This window comes from Camarhynchus parvulus, chromosome 24 (assembly GCF_901933205.1).
Source record: "Camarhynchus parvulus chromosome 24, STF_HiC, whole genome shotgun sequence".
Taxonomy (NCBI): domain Eukaryota; kingdom Metazoa; phylum Chordata; class Aves; order Passeriformes; family Thraupidae; genus Camarhynchus; species Camarhynchus parvulus.
In genome coordinates this window covers 3,319,416-3,337,866 of record NC_044594.1, presented here as the reverse complement: position 1 = coordinate 3,337,866, position 18,451 = coordinate 3,319,416, and the positions used below count along the sequence as shown (strand labels likewise).

Here is an 18,451-nt window from a genome sequence, read left to right as displayed (position 1 = left end):
GTCAGAATTGGGATTGCTTCGCCGTAAATTAAATGGGAGCCTCCCAAAAAACAGACACCCAAGAAATGGGACAAAGCAATTCCACATCATCACAAGGTGGTTGGGTTTGTCTCAATATTCTCAAAATGTCCTGAAATTCCAGCTGTGAGTCCAAGAGGCTGATTCAACAAGTTCCTGCTCATCAGGAGGGTCTGAAGCAAGGCCATGAGGAAGGGCAGAATTGGAATCACTTTTCTTCATTTTAAATTGGGAGCCCCCATTAAAAAAAGAGATCGGATAAATGGGTTAAAGCAATTCCACATCATCACAAGGTGGTTGTCTCAATATTCCTAAAAATGTCCTCAAATTCCAGCTGTGAGTCCAAGGGGCTGATTCAACAGGAGAGTTTAAAGCAAGGCCAGGTCCCTTCTCCATGAGGAAGGGCAGAATTGGAATCACTTTTCCTCATATTAAATTGGGAGCCCCCATAAAACAGACACCCAAGAAATGGGATAAAGCAATTCTACATCATCATAAGGTGGTTGGGTTTGTCTCAATATTCTCAAAATGTCCTGAAATTCCAGCTGTGAATCCAAGAGGCTGATTCAACAGGTTCCTGCTCATCAGGAGGATTTGAAGCAAGGCCATGAGGAAGGGCAGAATTGGAATCACTTTTCCTCATTTTAAATTGTGAGCCCCCACTAAAAAAAGACAAAATAAAGGGGATAAATCAATTCTACATCATCACAAGGAGGTTGGGTTTGTCTCAATATTCCCCCAAATGTCCTGAACTTCCAGTTGTGAATCCAAGCTCCTGCTCATCAGGAAGGTTTGAAGCAAGGCCATGAGGAACGGCAGAACTGGAATCACTTCTCCCCATATTAAATGGTGAGCCCCCATTAAAAAAAGACCAAATAAATGGGATAAAGCAATTCCACATCATCACAAGGTGGATGGTTTTTTTTTCCTTTATCCAGCCTCTTTTCAGGAGGTTTTAGCCCAAATTCCCTCGCTGTGTGCTCTAATCACATTTCATATGGTGACTTAATTCATAATTTGCTAAGTTAAAGAAACGGCAGCACCCTAAGAAACCCATCTGTTTGTTGTTATTTTTACAGCCTTAATCTGTTAAAAGCTGTTTCCTCTCAAACATGCAGCTCTCAATTATCCTCAGTTACCCAATATATTCTCCAACTGCTCCTGGCTAATCCCAGATTGTCTGCATGCTCAGCCAGGACTTGCTTGGAATTTTCTTGTCCCAAATGAAGCTTCAAAATTTTGTTTTTTTGTAGAAACTCTTCACCAACGGACAACAGAGTAACAATTAAATAATTAGCATCGTGTCATTACCAACTGCTGTGTTTGGAGCTTATTTTTGTTCTCTTTTTTAGCAGCAATGGATTCGTTTTGCTTGTATTTCTGGCTGAAAGTCTCTTCTGCACTTCAGAAAAAGAAATATTTCTGGTGTTAAGATCATCAGATGAAACAGAAGTTTATTTTTAATGTTTTGTAGATATGTCTGTCTGTTTATATATTTAGAAATGATCCAGCTGTGACAAGCCAAGAGCTGATTGGTCTGAAAGATGCAACTGTCAGATCATTTATTTCAAAGAAAAAGAACAGAGGACTAAATTTCTAATAAAACATTTTCTAATAAAAGAACTGAGCACTATATTTAAAATGCTATAAACGCAAATTTGTCAATTTATTAACAAAATAGGTACAAAGTAGTACAATTAAAACCAATTCTAACATTTAAAAATAATTAAACTTAAACCAGTTTAAATCTCAGCAGACTAGGGAATGAAAATGTGATGGTCACAGCTGAAAATAAAAACAATTCACGCATTTTTGCCTTGATCCCCGAGATTCCCCAAATACCTACAAGATGTGAAGGGCTTCAAAAGCAGCCACAACTTCCTTCTCCTTCTCGTGCCTGCTCCACAGAGATTCCAGGGATGGGATTTTGGGTAACCTGGGTCCAGCTGGAGCCTGGGGCAGAACCTCCTTCACCTCCTGCTCCGATTGCTTTGCTACGAAAATCTTTGGTCTCGGAATCTTCTTGGCATATTCCAGAGCCTAAAAGCAGGAAAAACTGGAGGAACTGAGCAAGAGGAAACCTCGCCAAGATTTCCAAAAAAATATTTAGGTGGGTTGAGCAAGATATCTCTGAATTCCTGATCTTGTCTCTGACAGAATTCAATCCCAGATTCTTCAGTGGTGACTGCAACATAACCCAGCCCAAGATTTGCTTCCTGGCACCACTGGAAGCCACCTTAGACACTGAGAAAGTGTTTTTATTTGAAAAAAGAAAGAGCAACATGAAATTATTACATTTATAAACACTTTTTTCCCAGTCTTATTAAGCTCCTGCCCTCAGGCAGGGAGTTTTGCAGGTTAACAGGACAAGCTCAGGTTCTCCTGCACTTAAATATCCAAATTAAAAAGCAAAATGCTGCCTGGAACATGGAATTGGAGAGGGAATGGAAAGAGTTTTACAGGAATGCTGGAGCTGGCAGAGCCCTGGTTTAACCTGGGGTGGTTTTGGTGCCTGTGTGTCGCAGGGATTTGGGAACACCTCACGTCTCCAGTGCACAATCTCATGTTCCTGGTGAAGTCCCCTAAAAGAATCCAAACTCCTTTTGGCCACCCAGACAATAAAGTTTTGTCTCTTAGGGGTTTATTTTTGGGAATAAATGCAAGGAATCAAGGAATTCTGATATTATTGAGTTCACAGCTTTGTCCTGGAGCCTGCAGGTCACCTTGTCACCTTTAGGAACACCCTGGGAAGGGACTCAGCTCTTACCTTCTGCCTGGACACTGAAAACACCTGGGGCTTTGCAGGCAACCTCTGAACCACAGTAAGTTTTCTCTTATGTTTATTCTGTTAAATTGCCTGGAATATTCCTACTGAACACTTCCCCTGAGACCACCAGAAACCGGGCCTGATTACTCACATCCTGCTTTATCTTTTCTTTCTGAGAAAAAGCAGAAAAGGGGCCTGGAATTCAGTGGCTGGGGGGATCCATCAACGAAAGCCTTTTCCCACCAATATTCCATTTCCACCTCTGCTGCTGTTCCACCTGCCTTTGCCATCGATCCCTCCTCAGCACACAACAGGAAGCCCTGATAAATGGCACAGCTTTTTTTTTTTAGTTGCTTTTCCCTTTTAAGAGCTTTTCCCTGGACTGAATGGAGGATGGAGCTCAGCAGAAATGTGCCAGCTCCATCTTTATTCTGTCCTGAACAATCTGTCTCCATTTCACCAGAGTGCAGCCAGATATTTTCTCGTGTTTACACAACTTTGATTTCCACTTGGAACACATCTGGTGGATCTTTACACTGGGAATGACAACTCAGCCACTCGAGTGTGTCATTTCCTGATGTGCAATTAACCCTGATTAATTCCTATTTCTGGATTTTTAAAATGAGAGGGTTAAAACTATCCCCAGGACAGCTTTTATTTGAATTTTCCTGTAGGATCTCCAGCTAGCCAAGGATATAAAGTCCCAGATAACCATAAATTATGATTTCTCTGCCACTCTCCCCGCCTAAATCCCATTTTGGTTTACTCACTTTCTCTTTGATTGTTTCATAGTCAGGTCCAAGGCCTCCAAGCTTCATACTCAGATTCAAGTCGAATTTGGAGCTACCCAGCTGAAAACCAAGCAGCAAACAGATTTTCCTTGACATGATTTCACAGAGAGAATAATTCAAGGAAGTTTTATAGCAGAAACCTCAGGATTTTATTTGCAATCTCAGCCCCACCCCTGGCACGTCTCATTTTAAATAAGTGACCGACAGGACTGAGTTATGGCAAAAGTCAAACGACACAGAATTTCCTTTGGATCCAGGTGGGAAATTGCCAGTTTCCCCAATCACAAAGTGATATTTTCTCAGTCAAAAATGACCTTTTGTGAGCTTTATTTTGGAACAGCTTAAAGCCACTCATTTCACTGTGGTTAGAATGAGACTCCAAAGAAATTTTTGTAAGAGAAGCAGATAAAATTAATTACCTGACTTTGGTGGCAAAAATCAGGCAAATTGTGTTAGTGAGAATAATCTTTCCTTGTTCTGAAAGCTGCCCATGGACAGCTGAAAAATCCATGTTTGCTGCACAGCAAACAATTTACAAGTGCAGGAGAGGAGGGTGATGCCATCCAACACTTCAGGACATCACACAATGACTCCAATGCCCCCATAATATTTTCATTCTCTTTCAAGACCACATTTTTAGAAGGGAATTTTGTTTTAAAAACTTGCGAGTGAAGCTCATTATGATCAGCTCTGTGGTAATTTCAACCACAGAGTAATGCAGGAACAGCAATTTCTACACGCAAATAAAATGGGCATTTCTTCAAAACACAGGTTCAAGTTAAACTCAACTTCAGAGAATTTAATTTTATGCACTAAATTTCCTATTTGAGGTTTCTTTGTGTCAGCTATCCCTGCTCTTACCTGCTGTAACTCACTAATTTTTAATTTGGGCTACAGTGAGGAGTTAATTTCTCCGTGTCCCACAAAATCAGGGGTTCCCCACCTGTTCCAATGAGTGCATTTGTTTATTAGGAAAAGCTGGATTTTGCTGGGAGCACAACCAGTCTGATTCTCTGTGCATTCCTCACATGTGGGGCGTGAGAAAACTGCTGCAAGCACGGGACAAGAAACAAAAGAAAGAGAAGGAGCTCTGCCCTTAAATTCCCATCATAATCCTAATTCTTCTTAGGGGCACTCAGGCAGCAATACCCAAAGTGCACGAAATCATTACTCCAGCTTAGCTTGTCTGCCCTGAGACGTGGAGCAAACTCCTCAAACATTTAATTTGTCATGGGCAGCTTTCTGCTGCGCTAAGTGGTGACACCAGCACAAGTGGGCCTGCAGAGGAGACAGAAATCCGAGTTTTAATAAGGACCATCGGGAGGTTTGGGGTGAGGTTTGTGCTGTTAGCTTTACAAATCCTCCAGATTTGGGCTTGGAATGCCTTGGAAAGCAGGAGATTTGGGCTGCACAAGAAAGCAGCGTGAGCAGGATAATGGATGGCTCAGATCTGAGGCCGCCTGCTGCTCCTCACAAACAGCCCGACCCCGGTAAATTGAAATAATTTTATCTGTGGATAAACGACAGGACAAACCCTGCTCTGTGTGTCCCTGCAGCTAAACCAGACTGATCCCTTTGCTCTAAAATTATTTCAGTGAACCAAACGAACTAAAATGATCTCAGTGAACTCTCTGAACCAGGTGGATCCCTTTGCTCCAAAATGATTTCAGTGTCTATTTCTACCTTTGTTCCCTGATCTTTAATGCTCTGCTCTGTGTCCATGTGCTTTTACAACATTTCTCAGTCCCTATTTATAGGTTTGGTTTTTTTAAACTTTGGATTATTAAGAAGAAACGTTAGAGGGGGAATAGAAATGTTAAACCACCTAACCCACATTTATTTTCTCACCTTCTTGCTGGTTTTGGGTTGGTTTTGTTTTTCCCTTTGTAGGAGAGACCCTTCTGAGCTGCTTCTTCTCATTTTCTTTGGATTTCCTTCAGTTTTTCCTGAATCCCCCTGGGGCAGGGCAGGTGGGAACAAACCCCACAGCCACGTGCCAGCAAAATCATCCTCAAAATCAGAAAATCTTGGCTGCTCCTTCTTTTCTATGAAATGGGAGATTCTACAAGCAGATGTTGGCGAGCTGTGAGCAAAACATGGAAAAGGCCTTAAAAAATGAGGGGGAAAGAGTAAAAACCTGAATTTACACACAGCAAAACAACCTGAACATGGAGTAAGGGAGCAGGGAGATGGGAAGGTGAGGATTTCACAATAAATGACTTTGCTTGCATGGAAGTGTATGGAAATAAAAGGAAAAAAACCACAAATAGGGAAATTTCAGCCTGATGCAAAGGTAATTAAAACAAATGAAAGGCTTTGGATCAGGCCTGCTGAATACTGATATGATTATTTGTTTATGTGAAATAAAACCTTCATTTTTTTTTAAATCAACACTGGTGAAACTCTTCACAATTGAGGATTTTCCTGCTCTCTCCTTTAGGGACAGAACTGACCCTGAATATCCACCCTGCAAAGCCAATTTTGCCACAAACCCTTAATTTATGCACAATGCCCTTTCCTATCGATATTTTAAACTTTTCCACTCAGCCTCCTAAAAGGAAACCTTCAGTTGTGGGAATTTCCATCCCTGGAGGACAGAGCTGTCCTTTTCTGATTCCATATTTAAAAATCAATACCTATAATGAATCTTCAATTAGAAATGAATTATAATGGTAGGTTTGTGGCAAAATAAATTTAGAGTTTAAAGCATTTTTTTTGGTTTTTTTTTTCTGGGCATCACAGGGTTATGATAATATTATTTTATCACTTAAATCCTCACCACAAACTATTCTGATACCTGTGATCCTCATGAATATGATTTTTGAAATCTGGAAGAGGTGCTTGATCCTTCACTCTTTCTTGAAAGATGGCATTAAAATCAGCTGAAATATTCTCCAATTCTGGATGTGCCTGGTCACTGCTGCTGTTATTCTTGGAAAAATCCTGCCCAGGGTTGGCATTGGCTGGGAATTGATGTGGAATTCCAGCTGGAGAGTCCTGCTGGCATTTCTTGTCCTCCTGACTGGGGTATTCAGGATTTAAAACCTCTGCTGGGTAAAAATTCTGAAATACTGGGAGAAAATAGCCAGGCGTGGTAAGGATTGAATTTGGGAAATTATTTAAGCCACTCTGGGGTTTTTCTGCTGGGCCAAGAGAAGAATTTGGGTTGAGGGCTGAGCTGGGATCCTGCCCCAGCGCAGGGGGGGCAGCCTGGAATCCTGGGGTGTGCTGCTGCCTCTGGATCCAGGGATTTGCTTCTCCTGCTGCTCCTGGCGGCTCTTGGCCATCACTCCTGGGGAAACTTCTTCCACTCAGAGGCTGCTGGGGTTCTGCTTTTTGTCTCTGCAAGAACCTGTGCTGCTCCTGAAACGAGTCACCAACAGCTGGGCTGGAGATATTCGGGTAGAGATTCCATCACTCACATCGAAATCCCTCTGCGCTGCTTGGATCTATCCCTGCTCATGGGGGCTCAACCCAAAACTCAGATTTAAAGGAACCCTCTTTATAGTCCTGAAATTCAAATTTAAAGGAACCCAACAATTCAAATTGAAAGGAACCCTCTTTAAGGTACTGAAATTCAAATTTAAAGGAACCCAACAATTCAAATTGAAAGGAACCCTCTTTATAGCCCAGAAATTCAAATTTAAAGGAACTCTCTCGTCCAGAAATTCAAATTTAAAGGAACCCAAAAATTCAAATTTAAAGGAACTCTCTTTATGGTCCTGAATTAACCAACATCGACAAACCAAAAACAAATTGAAGAACTCTCTCGTCCAACAAATTTAAAGGAACCCAAAAATTCAAATTGAAAGGAACTCTCTCGTCCAGAAATTCAAATTTGAAGGAACCCAAAAGTTCAAATTTAAAGGAACCCAAAAATTCAAATTGAAAGGAACCCTCTTTATGGTAGAAATTCAAATTTAAAGGAACCCAAAAATTCAAATTGAAAGGAACCCTCTTTATGGTCCTGAAATTCAAATTTAAAGGAACCCAAAAATTCAAATTGAAAGGAACTCTCTTTATAGTCCAGAAATTCAAATTTAAAGGAACCCAAAAATTCAAATTGAAAGGAACCCTCTTTATAGTCCAGAAATTCAAATTTAAAGGAACTCTCTTTATGGTCCAGAAATTCAAATTTGAAGGAACCCAAAAGTTCAAACTTAAAGGAACCCTCTTTATAGTCCTGAAATTCAAATTTAAAGGAACTCTCTTTATGGTCCAGAAATTCAAATTTAAAGGAACCCTCTTTATAGCCCTGAAATTCAAATTTAAAGGAACCCAAACCATCAAATTTAAAGGAACCCTCAGTCCAGAACAGAGCAGAGATGTTATTCAGGCGCTGCTCAGTGAATAATTCAGTTATTAAATTCTCTAAAAAAGGAACCTTGAGCTGCTGTCCTTTTGGGTACCATCTGTCTTCAGGCTTCATTTTCCCATTTTGGGATGCTGGGACATTCTGGAGTGGTTCTCCATCAGCTGGTGGAGGATCTGCGACCTAAAACCCAGGAATGTTCATGGTCACAGCAATCAGGGGAGCAGATCTTAAAATCTTGGGGAAATAATGAGAAATAATTTGTGGCCTATTAAAATTAAAATGTTAAATTTTCCATGATGGAATGGACGATGAGGAAATGGTTAAAGGAAAAAAAAAAGAAGCAAAACCCAATTAAAGGGAGGGATGATTCCTTCTACTTTTAAGAGGAATAAAAGAAAGGAAAATTGTGCAGCACAGAAACTCTCAAATGTCTGAGCTCCTCCATTTCCATGGGGGAAATGCACCTAATAACAGAAAAGCAGCAAAAACCATCCCTGGCCAGGCAATCACATCCCAGCCTCTGCAAGAGAGGCTTGCAGGAAAAGCTGGAAAAACACAATAATGGGGCTGAAAAGCACAGGAGGAGCTGCAGGAATAAATCTGGAATTCACAGAGCTGGCAAAACAAGGATAGCTCCAATAACCACGGCTGCAAATTTACTTGGAGCAAGTTTTTTTTGAGTTTGTGCAGTTATCACTGCACAAAGATGAGTGATCCCCTCGTAAATATAGCAATAATTAAGTTTTTTTTCTTGAAATAAACTTTTTAAAATCTATAAAACTGCAGGAAATCCAATTTTTAGTCTCTATTATTTGTCCCAAACCATCCTGCTGAGTATTTTAGTGGAAGTGTCACTGTGAGAGGAATCTCTGCTCTACCCCCAGAGTGATCCCACAGGAGAAGTGGCAGTGGGAAGATATTTATGACCAAAAGATAAAAGAGATTTATGAATTATCAACTTGAAAATCATCAGTGGGGAAAAAAAATGTGGGAAGCTGAGCTTCTCACTTTGGGGGTAAGAGATTAGGGCAGAAAGAAAAGGTGGGCAGGGTTTATTGCTGAATTTATGGGTGATCTCATGGCTCCAAATTCAACGTAAATCCCTGGAAAAAAATCACAAGAACAATAAAAAAATACCGCAGAGGTTTTCCTGAGCTGTGGACAGACAGAGCTTTGCAGTGAATAAGATGTTTTTGGTGGAACCAACTGACTCAGTGCACTGATGGAGTGCTGGGCAGGTAAAACATACTTCTACATTATCTCTTTGAAAGAGGAGCAGGACACAACCTCTGCCAGCATTTTTTTTCTTCTTTTTTTCCTTTTTTTTTTTTCTTTTTTTTTGTTGCGAACCATTCTATTAATACCAATCAAATTGAGAAAATGATCAAATGAAATTGCATTTTGAGAATCATAAGCTGTGTAATGCCTATTCTGTTAAATTGAGGCCCATAATTGCTTCTCCACTGAAAAGATACAACAAAGGCAGCAATCATGGCATGTCATTATCCCAGACTGGCAAACCAGCCTTTGCAGGGAGGACTTCAAAGCCTTGTGGTTCTCGAATTGCATTTGGCTGCTATTGTTGAAGCACAGGCAATCTTGATTAGGTGTTTACACCGAGGGAAGGCTCAGTGCACAGAGAGTCTGAGTGCCTTGCTCTAGAGCCATTAAAAAATTGTACATTATGTTCCTGGCTTTGAAGTGAGGGGCTCGGAGGTAGGAAAGCAACCGGGACTGAGCACAGCTGAGCTAGATTGGGCCACTGCTTCTCCTCCTGCCTCGCTCGCTCTCTCTCAAAGAAACTCATCATGGAGTTCTTTAGGAATCAGGCCGTGCTGTAAAAAAACTTGATGCTGTATAAAATGCTGTATGAATGAGTAAATGTACAGATCAGCACGGGTTTGTGCTGTGTTTTGGGAAATCTGTAAATGTAAATCTTGCACGACGAGGCTGGAAGTGTTTTAACTCGGTTGTGCCCTCAAAGCAAACACCATTTCATTGCCACAACCCCAGCAGTGAGCAGATCAATTCAGCTTCAACCCTCTGCAAAGCTCAGAATAATCAGTTTAGGAAGCACAGCTGGATTGCTGACATGTGTTTCTTCACCCACTTGGTGGTTTTGCACTTTTGGACAGAGTTTTCCAGGCGGGGTGACCAAAGTTGGTTCCTGCACTCCAGCAAGATAATCTTATCTCATAACCCTGATTTTAACTGATTCCTTTGCCTATCCCATAATTTTAAACAGTGTCTGCACAATGAAGTCCTGATCTCTGGCTCCAGCACTTAGACAGAAAAGATTTCCAGAATTCCCTGAATAGCAAACATAATCATATCAACATAGCTCTAATCAGCATCCATCCACACTCATTATTTTTACCATCATCCAAATTAGAAGTGAAAAAAAACAAGTGCTCTTAATAGCTCTACTAAAAAAAAAAATCCTGTCCGTCATTCCTGCCACTGGAATGAAGTCAGAAAATTCCCTCTGATGTTGTGTCAACTCTTCATTAGCCTCGGCAGAGGTGTCACTTGGAGCACAACGTCCCTGGAGCTTCCCAAGGCAAGAATTTTCTGTGTGGAGTGATTCAGTGACCCCCTCCTTCCCATTACGCATAATAAGTAGCAAGGAAAAGCAATGAACTCGTTGCTAATGGTTCATTAGGAACTGTAATTACATTTCCTCTCGAACCTCGCCACAAGTTGGCTGAGACTGTGCAAAGTCAGAACTTCCAGACTGTGCATAATCAGAACTTCTTGTCAGTAATAATTACTTTAAAGGCCACAAGATGCCAGCTTTAAACATCCAAATTCAGTGCTTTTATAGACATATTTCATCTGAAAAATTCTAAATGTATAAAATTTAAAATTCTAAAATTCTAAATTCAGTTATTCAATCCTCTAAAAAAGGAAGTCAGAACTTCCAGACTGTGCATAGTCAGAAGTTCTTGTCCGTAATAATTACTTTAAAAGCCACAAGATGCCAACTTTAAACATCCAAATTCAGTGCTTTTATAGATATATTTCATCTGAAAACGTCTAAATGTAAAAATTCTACATTAATAAAATTTAAAATTCTAAAATTCTAAATTCAATTATTAAATTCTCTAAAACAGGAAGTCAGAACTTCCAGATTGTGAACCAGTCAGAATTTCCAGAATGGGCATCAGTCCGAACTTCTTGTCAGTAATAATTACTTTAAAAGCCACAAGATGCCAACTTTAAACATCCAAATTCAGTGCTTTTATAGATATATTTAATCTAAAAACGTCTAAATGTAAAAATTCTACATTAATAAAATTTAAAATTCTAAAATTCTAAATTCAATTATTAAATTCTCTAAAAAAGGAAGTCAGAACTTCCAGAATGCGCATGGTCAGAACGTCTCCTCAGTAATAATTACTTTAAATGCCAAAGATGACAGCTTTAAACATCCAAATTATGTGCTTTTATAGACATATTTCATCTGAAAAATTCTAAATGTATAAAATTTAAAATTCTAAAATTCTAAATTCAATTATTCAATCCTCTAAAAAAGGAAGTCAGAACTTCCAGACTGTGCATCAGTCAGAAGTTCTTGTCCGTAATAATTACTTTAAATGCCAAAGATGACAGCTTTAAACATCCAAATTCAGTGCTTTTATAGATATATTTACTCTGAAAATTTGTGATTATCCCACAAAGGCTGAACAAGAAAAGATTTCTCCCTGGAAATCCAAAGCTGTCACTCACTCCCTTGCATGATGGATTTCAAATCTGCTTCTCCCCTCTGCTAAGCTGAGAGTTCAACACCACACAGACCTAATCTATTAAAAATTAGGGAATTTATACATTTACCCACCTGCCCTTGAAGAACTTGCTGCTTTTTATTGTGCAGCTCAAGATAGGAATTAATCCTCTCTGACTGTAACCCCAAAGTCCGTTTATTTTTTTTCACAAAGTCTTTTTTTGCTCTTTGGGGTGGATCCTGTTGATTCTGAGGAGGAAAAGCGTGGCCAGGATTATTTTTGGAATGAAATCCATCTGCGGGTTCCTCCCTTTTGGCTTGTGGCCCATCAGGTTTGCTGCTGGCCACATTTGCTCCATAAAAGCTGAATAATTCAAACTCGGGGAGTGAATCCTGGCTCTTTGCCTCCTGTTGATTATCTTCTGAGGAGCCACCAGAATGGAGGTAAAATGAATCCACTGAAAAGTCCCCACTGCTCCCTCCAAAAATTTGGGGTGCCTTCTCTGCCTCAAGAAAATCTGCTCCCTTTTTTGCAGTCTTCCAATGAGGATTGTACCTCAGGCTGGAATATTTGTCCACAGGCAGTTTTTTCCTGATTAAAAAAAATAAAACCCAAATTATTTCTGCATGAATTGTACAAAATCTGTATTATTTCAGTGTGCAAACAGATGTCCTGCTGTGGCCAAATGAATTATTTCAGTGAGTTCAGTATGGGATCAGCATCAGAACAGTTTTATCAAAGTTTTTTAGGAGAAAATTTAGGCAGGACTTCCTCTTCCTTTTTAATTTCCATTATCAGTGAATGATAAATTGGTCTAACACTCAGATCACAGTGGAATACAATCATTATCCTAAATTTGGCATAGAAATTTTTAAATCCTAGACGAATCAGCTAAAAGGTGAAATGATCAATTGCATTATTCTGTTGTCTCCTTAAAAATGATACAGTCTACAAAAGGCAATTTGTGTTGTTCCTTCTTCAAAAGCTCTGCTGAGTGAAATAAAAATGAAATTCCTGGTAAAATCAGTTTTCAAGAGTCCTTTTGAGACTGTCCAAACAAGATCAGCCTCCAGCTCTGTGTTCTTATTTTCTCTCCTCATTCCTGTGAAACATCCTGATGCTTTGATTAAAAAACTCCTTCTAGAAAAGATTTTAAATCACTTTTTATTAAAAAACAGGCAGTGATTAGATAAGAGTAGAAAAACATAAATGGAAAGTCTGTGTGTTTGACAATTTTTTGACAAGTGGCCAAATTATTGCCCTGAGTTACATTTGTCATAAAGCAAAGCCAGATGCACTGCCTTAAAAAATCCCAATTGATCCAATTTCTGCTTTAAGATCTGATCCAATGGGAGGAAAAGCAACTGCAGGAGTCAAATCCATCCAAACAGGCTTCCAGGAGATGTGCAGGTGGAAGGAATGGGGGAGGAAAAAAGCTTTTAGCACAACTTTTTCTTCCCTGGACCTGCAGTACAGCCCTGGGGACATTCACAGCCATTGAAACCTGGCTGATTCTTCAGCTCCTGTTCCAGAAATCTGCTGGGTTCCCCAACCTGTCAGCTTATTAATGATATTGAAAAAAATTATGTCATTTATTCATCCTTTCTCAATGAGTTACATGCCTCTGCCTATATTTCTATTTATTTTTAATAACAATTTTTGTTTCCCCTGGACCTGCAGTACAGCCCTGGGGACATTTAGAGCCACTGAAACCTGGCTGATTCTTCAGCTCCTGTTCCAGAAATCTGCTGGGTTCCCCAACCTGTGGCCTTGTTAATGATATTAAAAAAAAATAAATCATTTATTTATCCTTTCTCAACGAGCTACATGCCTCTGCCTATATTTCTATTTATTTTTAATACAATTTTTTTTTCCCTGGATCTGAAGTACAGCCCTGGGGATGCCCCTGAAACCTGGCTGATTCTTCAGCTCCTGTTCCAGAAATCTGCTGGGTTCCCCAACCTATGGCCTTGTTAATGATATTAAAAAAAAATAATAATTTATTCATCCTTTCTCAATGAGCTACATGCCTCTGCCTATATTTCTATTTATTTTTAATACAAATTTTTGTTTCCCCTGGACCTGCAGTACAGCCCTGGGGACATTTAGAGCCATGGAAACCTGGCTGATTCTTCAGCTCCTGTTCCAGAAATCTGCTGGGTTCCCCAACCTATGGCCTTGTTAATGATATTAAAAAAAATTAATAATTTATTCATCCTTTCTCAACGAGCTACATGCCTCTGCCTATATTTCAAGTGGTTCCAAATAACAAGATAATCTGGTTTTCTTTGCTTTCCAGGTGAGCATGGCTGCCATGGTCTCCTGGAGCTGATTTCCACCAGGGAAAACATCATTATTGCCAGCTGGCAAGGGGCTGCAGGTAAACAGCACGAGGTGAGGCTGCCCTGAAGTGAGTACAGAAATATGTGAGCTAATTGCAAGGATTGAAATGGCAGAGGATAATGCTAAAGAGTCCCTTTGTGCTGAAATGTGTGCACAGAACCCAATTGTGGGGCTCAGCCCAGGTCACTGCGCGGGGACAAAATGAGTGTGAAGAGCTCCTTCATCCCTAATCATCCCCAGACAAAAAGGGCACCTTTTATTCCTGCCCCCAGCTCCGTGGGGAGGTTGGATGGACTCTGTGCTCCTCAACAAAAGTGTGGTGAGCAGGCAACAGCTGCAGCATTTCCTCTTCAAATTCCGGGGTTGGTAATGGATGTAGAGAGGGGGTTTCATATGGATGTGCTGTGATATTTGCTCTGCTTAATGGACTGCACTGGAGTACTTACTGGGCTGAGTTCAAACAAAATAAAATCAAATTTCCATTTAATGAAGAGCCTCACATTCAGCACAGTATTCAGTCCAAAAAAATTACTAAAAATTAGAGCATGTTTCTAGTACAATTAACATCATTTGCACTCACAATAAAATATTCAATAACTGGCCATTTTGCTTGTTGAGGAGGTGAATAAAAGCATGCTATTAATCATTTAGCCTTCATTTGTTTGTCATTTTATTTTAAGTAGACTATTAAATTGAAACTGCACGTTGTCATTACTTGGGGTTTAATGTAATCCCTTTAAACTCCAGAATTATTCCCAATTTATCCAGGGTTAAACCTTCCATGCATACGACAGGATATTCAATTTTATTTTATGCACCCAGTTAATGCTTCCTGAAGGATGTTTAAATGTGGCCTTGAGGAACATCAGGTTAAAAGTGTCAGAACTATTCTACTCCACTCAAGTTTTTGCCTTACCTCCCACTGCCATAAATCTTTGGTTTTCTCCTCTTTTTTGTGTCGCACTCAGCTCCTTCCTCTTCAGAACTCATCTCCTCCAAGCTGTCCCCATCCAAGCTGTCCTCCTCCAGGGTGTCCCCAGCCTCCTGCCCTGCCAGCTCCTGATTTTGCAGGATGCTCTGCTGGCGCTGCCTCTGCTTCTCCAGGCTCTCCGAGCCAGAATCCTGGGAATCCTCAGCACTGGAGGCAGAGCTCCTCTCCCTTTCCCAGCTGGCAGCTTGGAAAACGGGTGGCACGAGGGTTTTTGGAGGGACGTGGATGTTGTTGGTGGTGTGAGTGTGTGGGGAAGAGACTGAAATGAATTTCATGTTGGAAGGGTTCATCCCCTGCTTCGCACCGATGGATCAGCCCTGCATTTGGAGAACACAGAAAACATTGTAATAAGATTTAAAAACTGCATTTTGTTTGGAAAACATAGAAAACATTCAATAATATTTAAATACTATTTAAATAATACTTAGACATATTTAATAATATTTAAAAACTGCATTTTGTTTCGAGAACACATAAAACACTTTAATAATACCTAAAAACTGCATTTGGTTTGGAGAACACATAAAACATTCTAATAATATTTAAATAATATTTAGACATATTTAATAATATTTAAAAACTGCATTTTGTTTGGAGAACACATAAAACATTTAATAATATTTAAATAATATTTAGACATATTTAATAATATTTAAAAACTGCATTTTGTTTGGAGAACACATAAAACGATAATATTTAAAAACTGCATTTTGTTTGTAGAACACATAAAACATTTAATAATATTTAAATAATATTTAAATAATATTTAAACATTGTAATAATACTTAAAAGCTGCATTTGGCTGCTACCATTGGCTTAGGATCAGAATTTGACCTTCTCTTGTTCACACCATTCTCTATTCTTATCTGATTTTCCTTTAAGCAATAATGTCAAGATCCCTACATGTCAAACACAGAATTTACTGCTATGAAATCTCCACTATTGGCGGTAACAAATAATGCAAAACCAGCTCGTGGCAAAGAAAATTAAACTGAGGCAAAGCATCTGTTATCTGTTAATTGTGAGAGTTAAAATGAATTTTGTTTGTCCTCTTCATGCAACTTCAGGCCCCCTGGCCATGTAAAATCAGCAGAAGGCGGGACAGGGAGAAGTGGAGCTCTGTCTAAATTAGGGTGAGAATTTCTTTACACTCAGCTGAAGTGTCCAGAAGTCGTTTGCACTTCCAGATATTCCCAAGGTGAGGTGGGAGGAAGGAACAGGAGTGCTCTGTGCTGAGATTTCTGCGCTGAGATTTCTACACTGAGATTTCTGCGCTGAGATTTCTGTGCTGAGATTTCTGCGCTCAGATTTCTGTGCTGAGATTTCTGCGCTGAGATTTCTGCGCTCAGATTTCTGCGCTCAGATTTCTGCGCTGAGATTTCTGCGCTGAGATTTCTGCGCTGAGATTTCTGTGCTGAGATTTCTGCGCTGAGATTTCTGCGCTCAGATTTCTGTGCTGAGATTTCTGCGCTGAGATTTCTGTGCTCAGATTTCTGCGCTGAGATTTCTGTGCTCAGATTTCTGCGCTGAGATTTCTCGCGCTGAGATTTCTGCGCTGAGATTTCTGCGCTGAGATTTCTGCGCTGAGATTTCTGCGCTGAGATTCCTGCGCTCAGATTTCTGCGCTGAGATTTCTGCGCTCAGATTTCTGCGCTGAGATTTCTGTGCTCAGATTTCTGTGCTCAGATTTCTGCGCTCAGATTTCTGCGCTCAGATTTCTGTGCTGAGATTTCTGCGCTGAGATTTCTGTGCTCAGATTTCTGCGCTCAGATTTCTGCGCTCAGATTTCTGCGCTGAGATTTCTGTGCTGAGATTTCTGCGCTGAGATTTCTGTGCTCAGATTTCTGCGCTCAGATTTCTGCGCTCAGATTTCTGCGCTCAGATTTCTGTGCTGAGATTTCTGCGCTGAGATTTCTGCGCTCAGATTTCTGCGCTCAGATTTCTGCACTGAGATTTCTGTGCTCAGATTTCTGCGCTCAGATTTCTGTGCTGAACTGTTCTGCGCTGAGATTTCTGCGCTCAGATTTCTGCGCTCAGATTTCTGCGCTGAGATTTCTGAGCTGAGATTTCTGCGCTGAGATTTCTGCGCTGAGATTTCTGCGCTCAGATTTCTGCGCTCAGATTTCTGTGCTGAGATTTCTGTGCTGAGATTTCTGCGCTGAGATTTCTGCGCTCAGATTTCTGCGCTCAGATTTCTGCGCTCAGATTTCTGTGCTGAACTGTTCTGCACTGAGATTTCTGCGCTGAGATTTCTGCGCTCAGATTTCTGCGCTGAGATTTCTGCACTGAGATTTCTGCGCTCAGATTTCTGCGCTGAGATTTCTGCGCTCAGATTTCTGCGCTGAGATTTCTGCGCTCGGGCAGTGCCAGCACACCCTGGCACCAGACGTGCACAGGCAGTGTCACCTCAGCACCTGGGGATAAAGAATTTGGGATATTTTACCCCGCTGCTCACACCTGAGATCACCCTGCAGCAGCCCTGACACCTGGACTGTCCCCTGTGTCCCCTGCTCCCAGCAGTGACCAGGGCAGCCCTGGGATGGGGAATCTGCTGGCCTGGAGCAGAACCTCAGTCCCCAGAGGAAAGCCACTGTGTCCCCAAGGCCTCCCCTGTCCCCAGCTCCCTGTCCCTGCCCCCCCTCAGCCCCAGTCCCCTCTCCTGTGTCCCTTTTGCCATGTCCCTCACCCAGCCCTGTCCCCTGTCCCCACCCATGCTCAATCCCACGTTCCCTGTCCTTCCACCCGGTCCCCTGTCCCCACTCCCTGTCCCTGTCCCTGATCTCCTGTCCTGGTCCCCCATCCTCATCTCCTCTCTCATGTCCCCTGTCCACTGTCCCAGTTGCCTGTCCCCTTTCCCTCACCCCCTGTCCTTGTCCCCTGTTCCTGTTCCCTCTCCCACGTCCTCTGTCCCAGTGCCCTGGTCCTGTCATCCCCTGTCCCCTCTTCCATGTCCCGTACCTGGTCTGCTGTCCCTGATCCTGTCTCCCTGTCCCCTTATCACTGTCCTCTCTCCCAGTCCCCCATCCCCCGGTGCCCTGTCCTGTGTCCCTGTCCTCCGTCCCCTCTCCTGTGTCCCATATCCCTGTCCCTCTCACCCTCTCTGCTCCCGTGTCTCTCTCCTACTCCGTGTTCCTGTCCCTGTCCCATGTCCCTGTCCCTCTCACCCCCTCCCATGTCCTTGTCCCTGTCCCTGTCCCGGTCCCTGTCCCGTGTCCCTGTCCCTGTCCCTCTCACCGCCGTTCCCGTGTCCCTGTCCCGGTCCCTGTCCCTGTCCCTGTCCCTGTCCCTGTCCCTCTCACCGCCGTTCCCGTGTCCCTGTCCCTGTCCCGGTCCCTGTCCCTGTCCCTGTCCCTGTCCCTGTCCCTCTCACCGCCGTTCCCGTGTCCCTGTCCCTGTCCCTGTCCCTGTCCCTGTCCCTGTCCCTGTCCCTCTCACCGCCGTTCCCGTGTCCCTGTCCCTGTCCCGTGTCCCTGTCCCTGTCCCTGTCCCTCTCACCGCTGT

General features: G+C 41.7%; 1 protein-coding gene across 1 annotated transcript; it reads right to left on the bottom strand.

The window, feature by feature from the left end:
* Positions 1-1,860: 1,860 nt before the first annotated feature.
* On the bottom strand, positions 1,861-15,894 carry JHY (junctional cadherin complex regulator). The gene is given in 11 exon segments (XM_030965008.1): positions 1,861-2,058; positions 2,786-2,851; positions 2,854-2,889; positions 2,937-2,957; positions 3,556-3,636; positions 5,425-5,659; positions 6,374-6,939; positions 7,961-8,071; positions 11,730-12,207; positions 14,876-15,267; positions 15,854-15,894. Coding segments are annotated over 10 exon segments (2,157 nt in total). The 5' UTR covers positions 15,241-15,267; positions 15,854-15,894.
* Between the last annotated feature and the right edge of the window lie 2,557 nt (positions 15,895-18,451).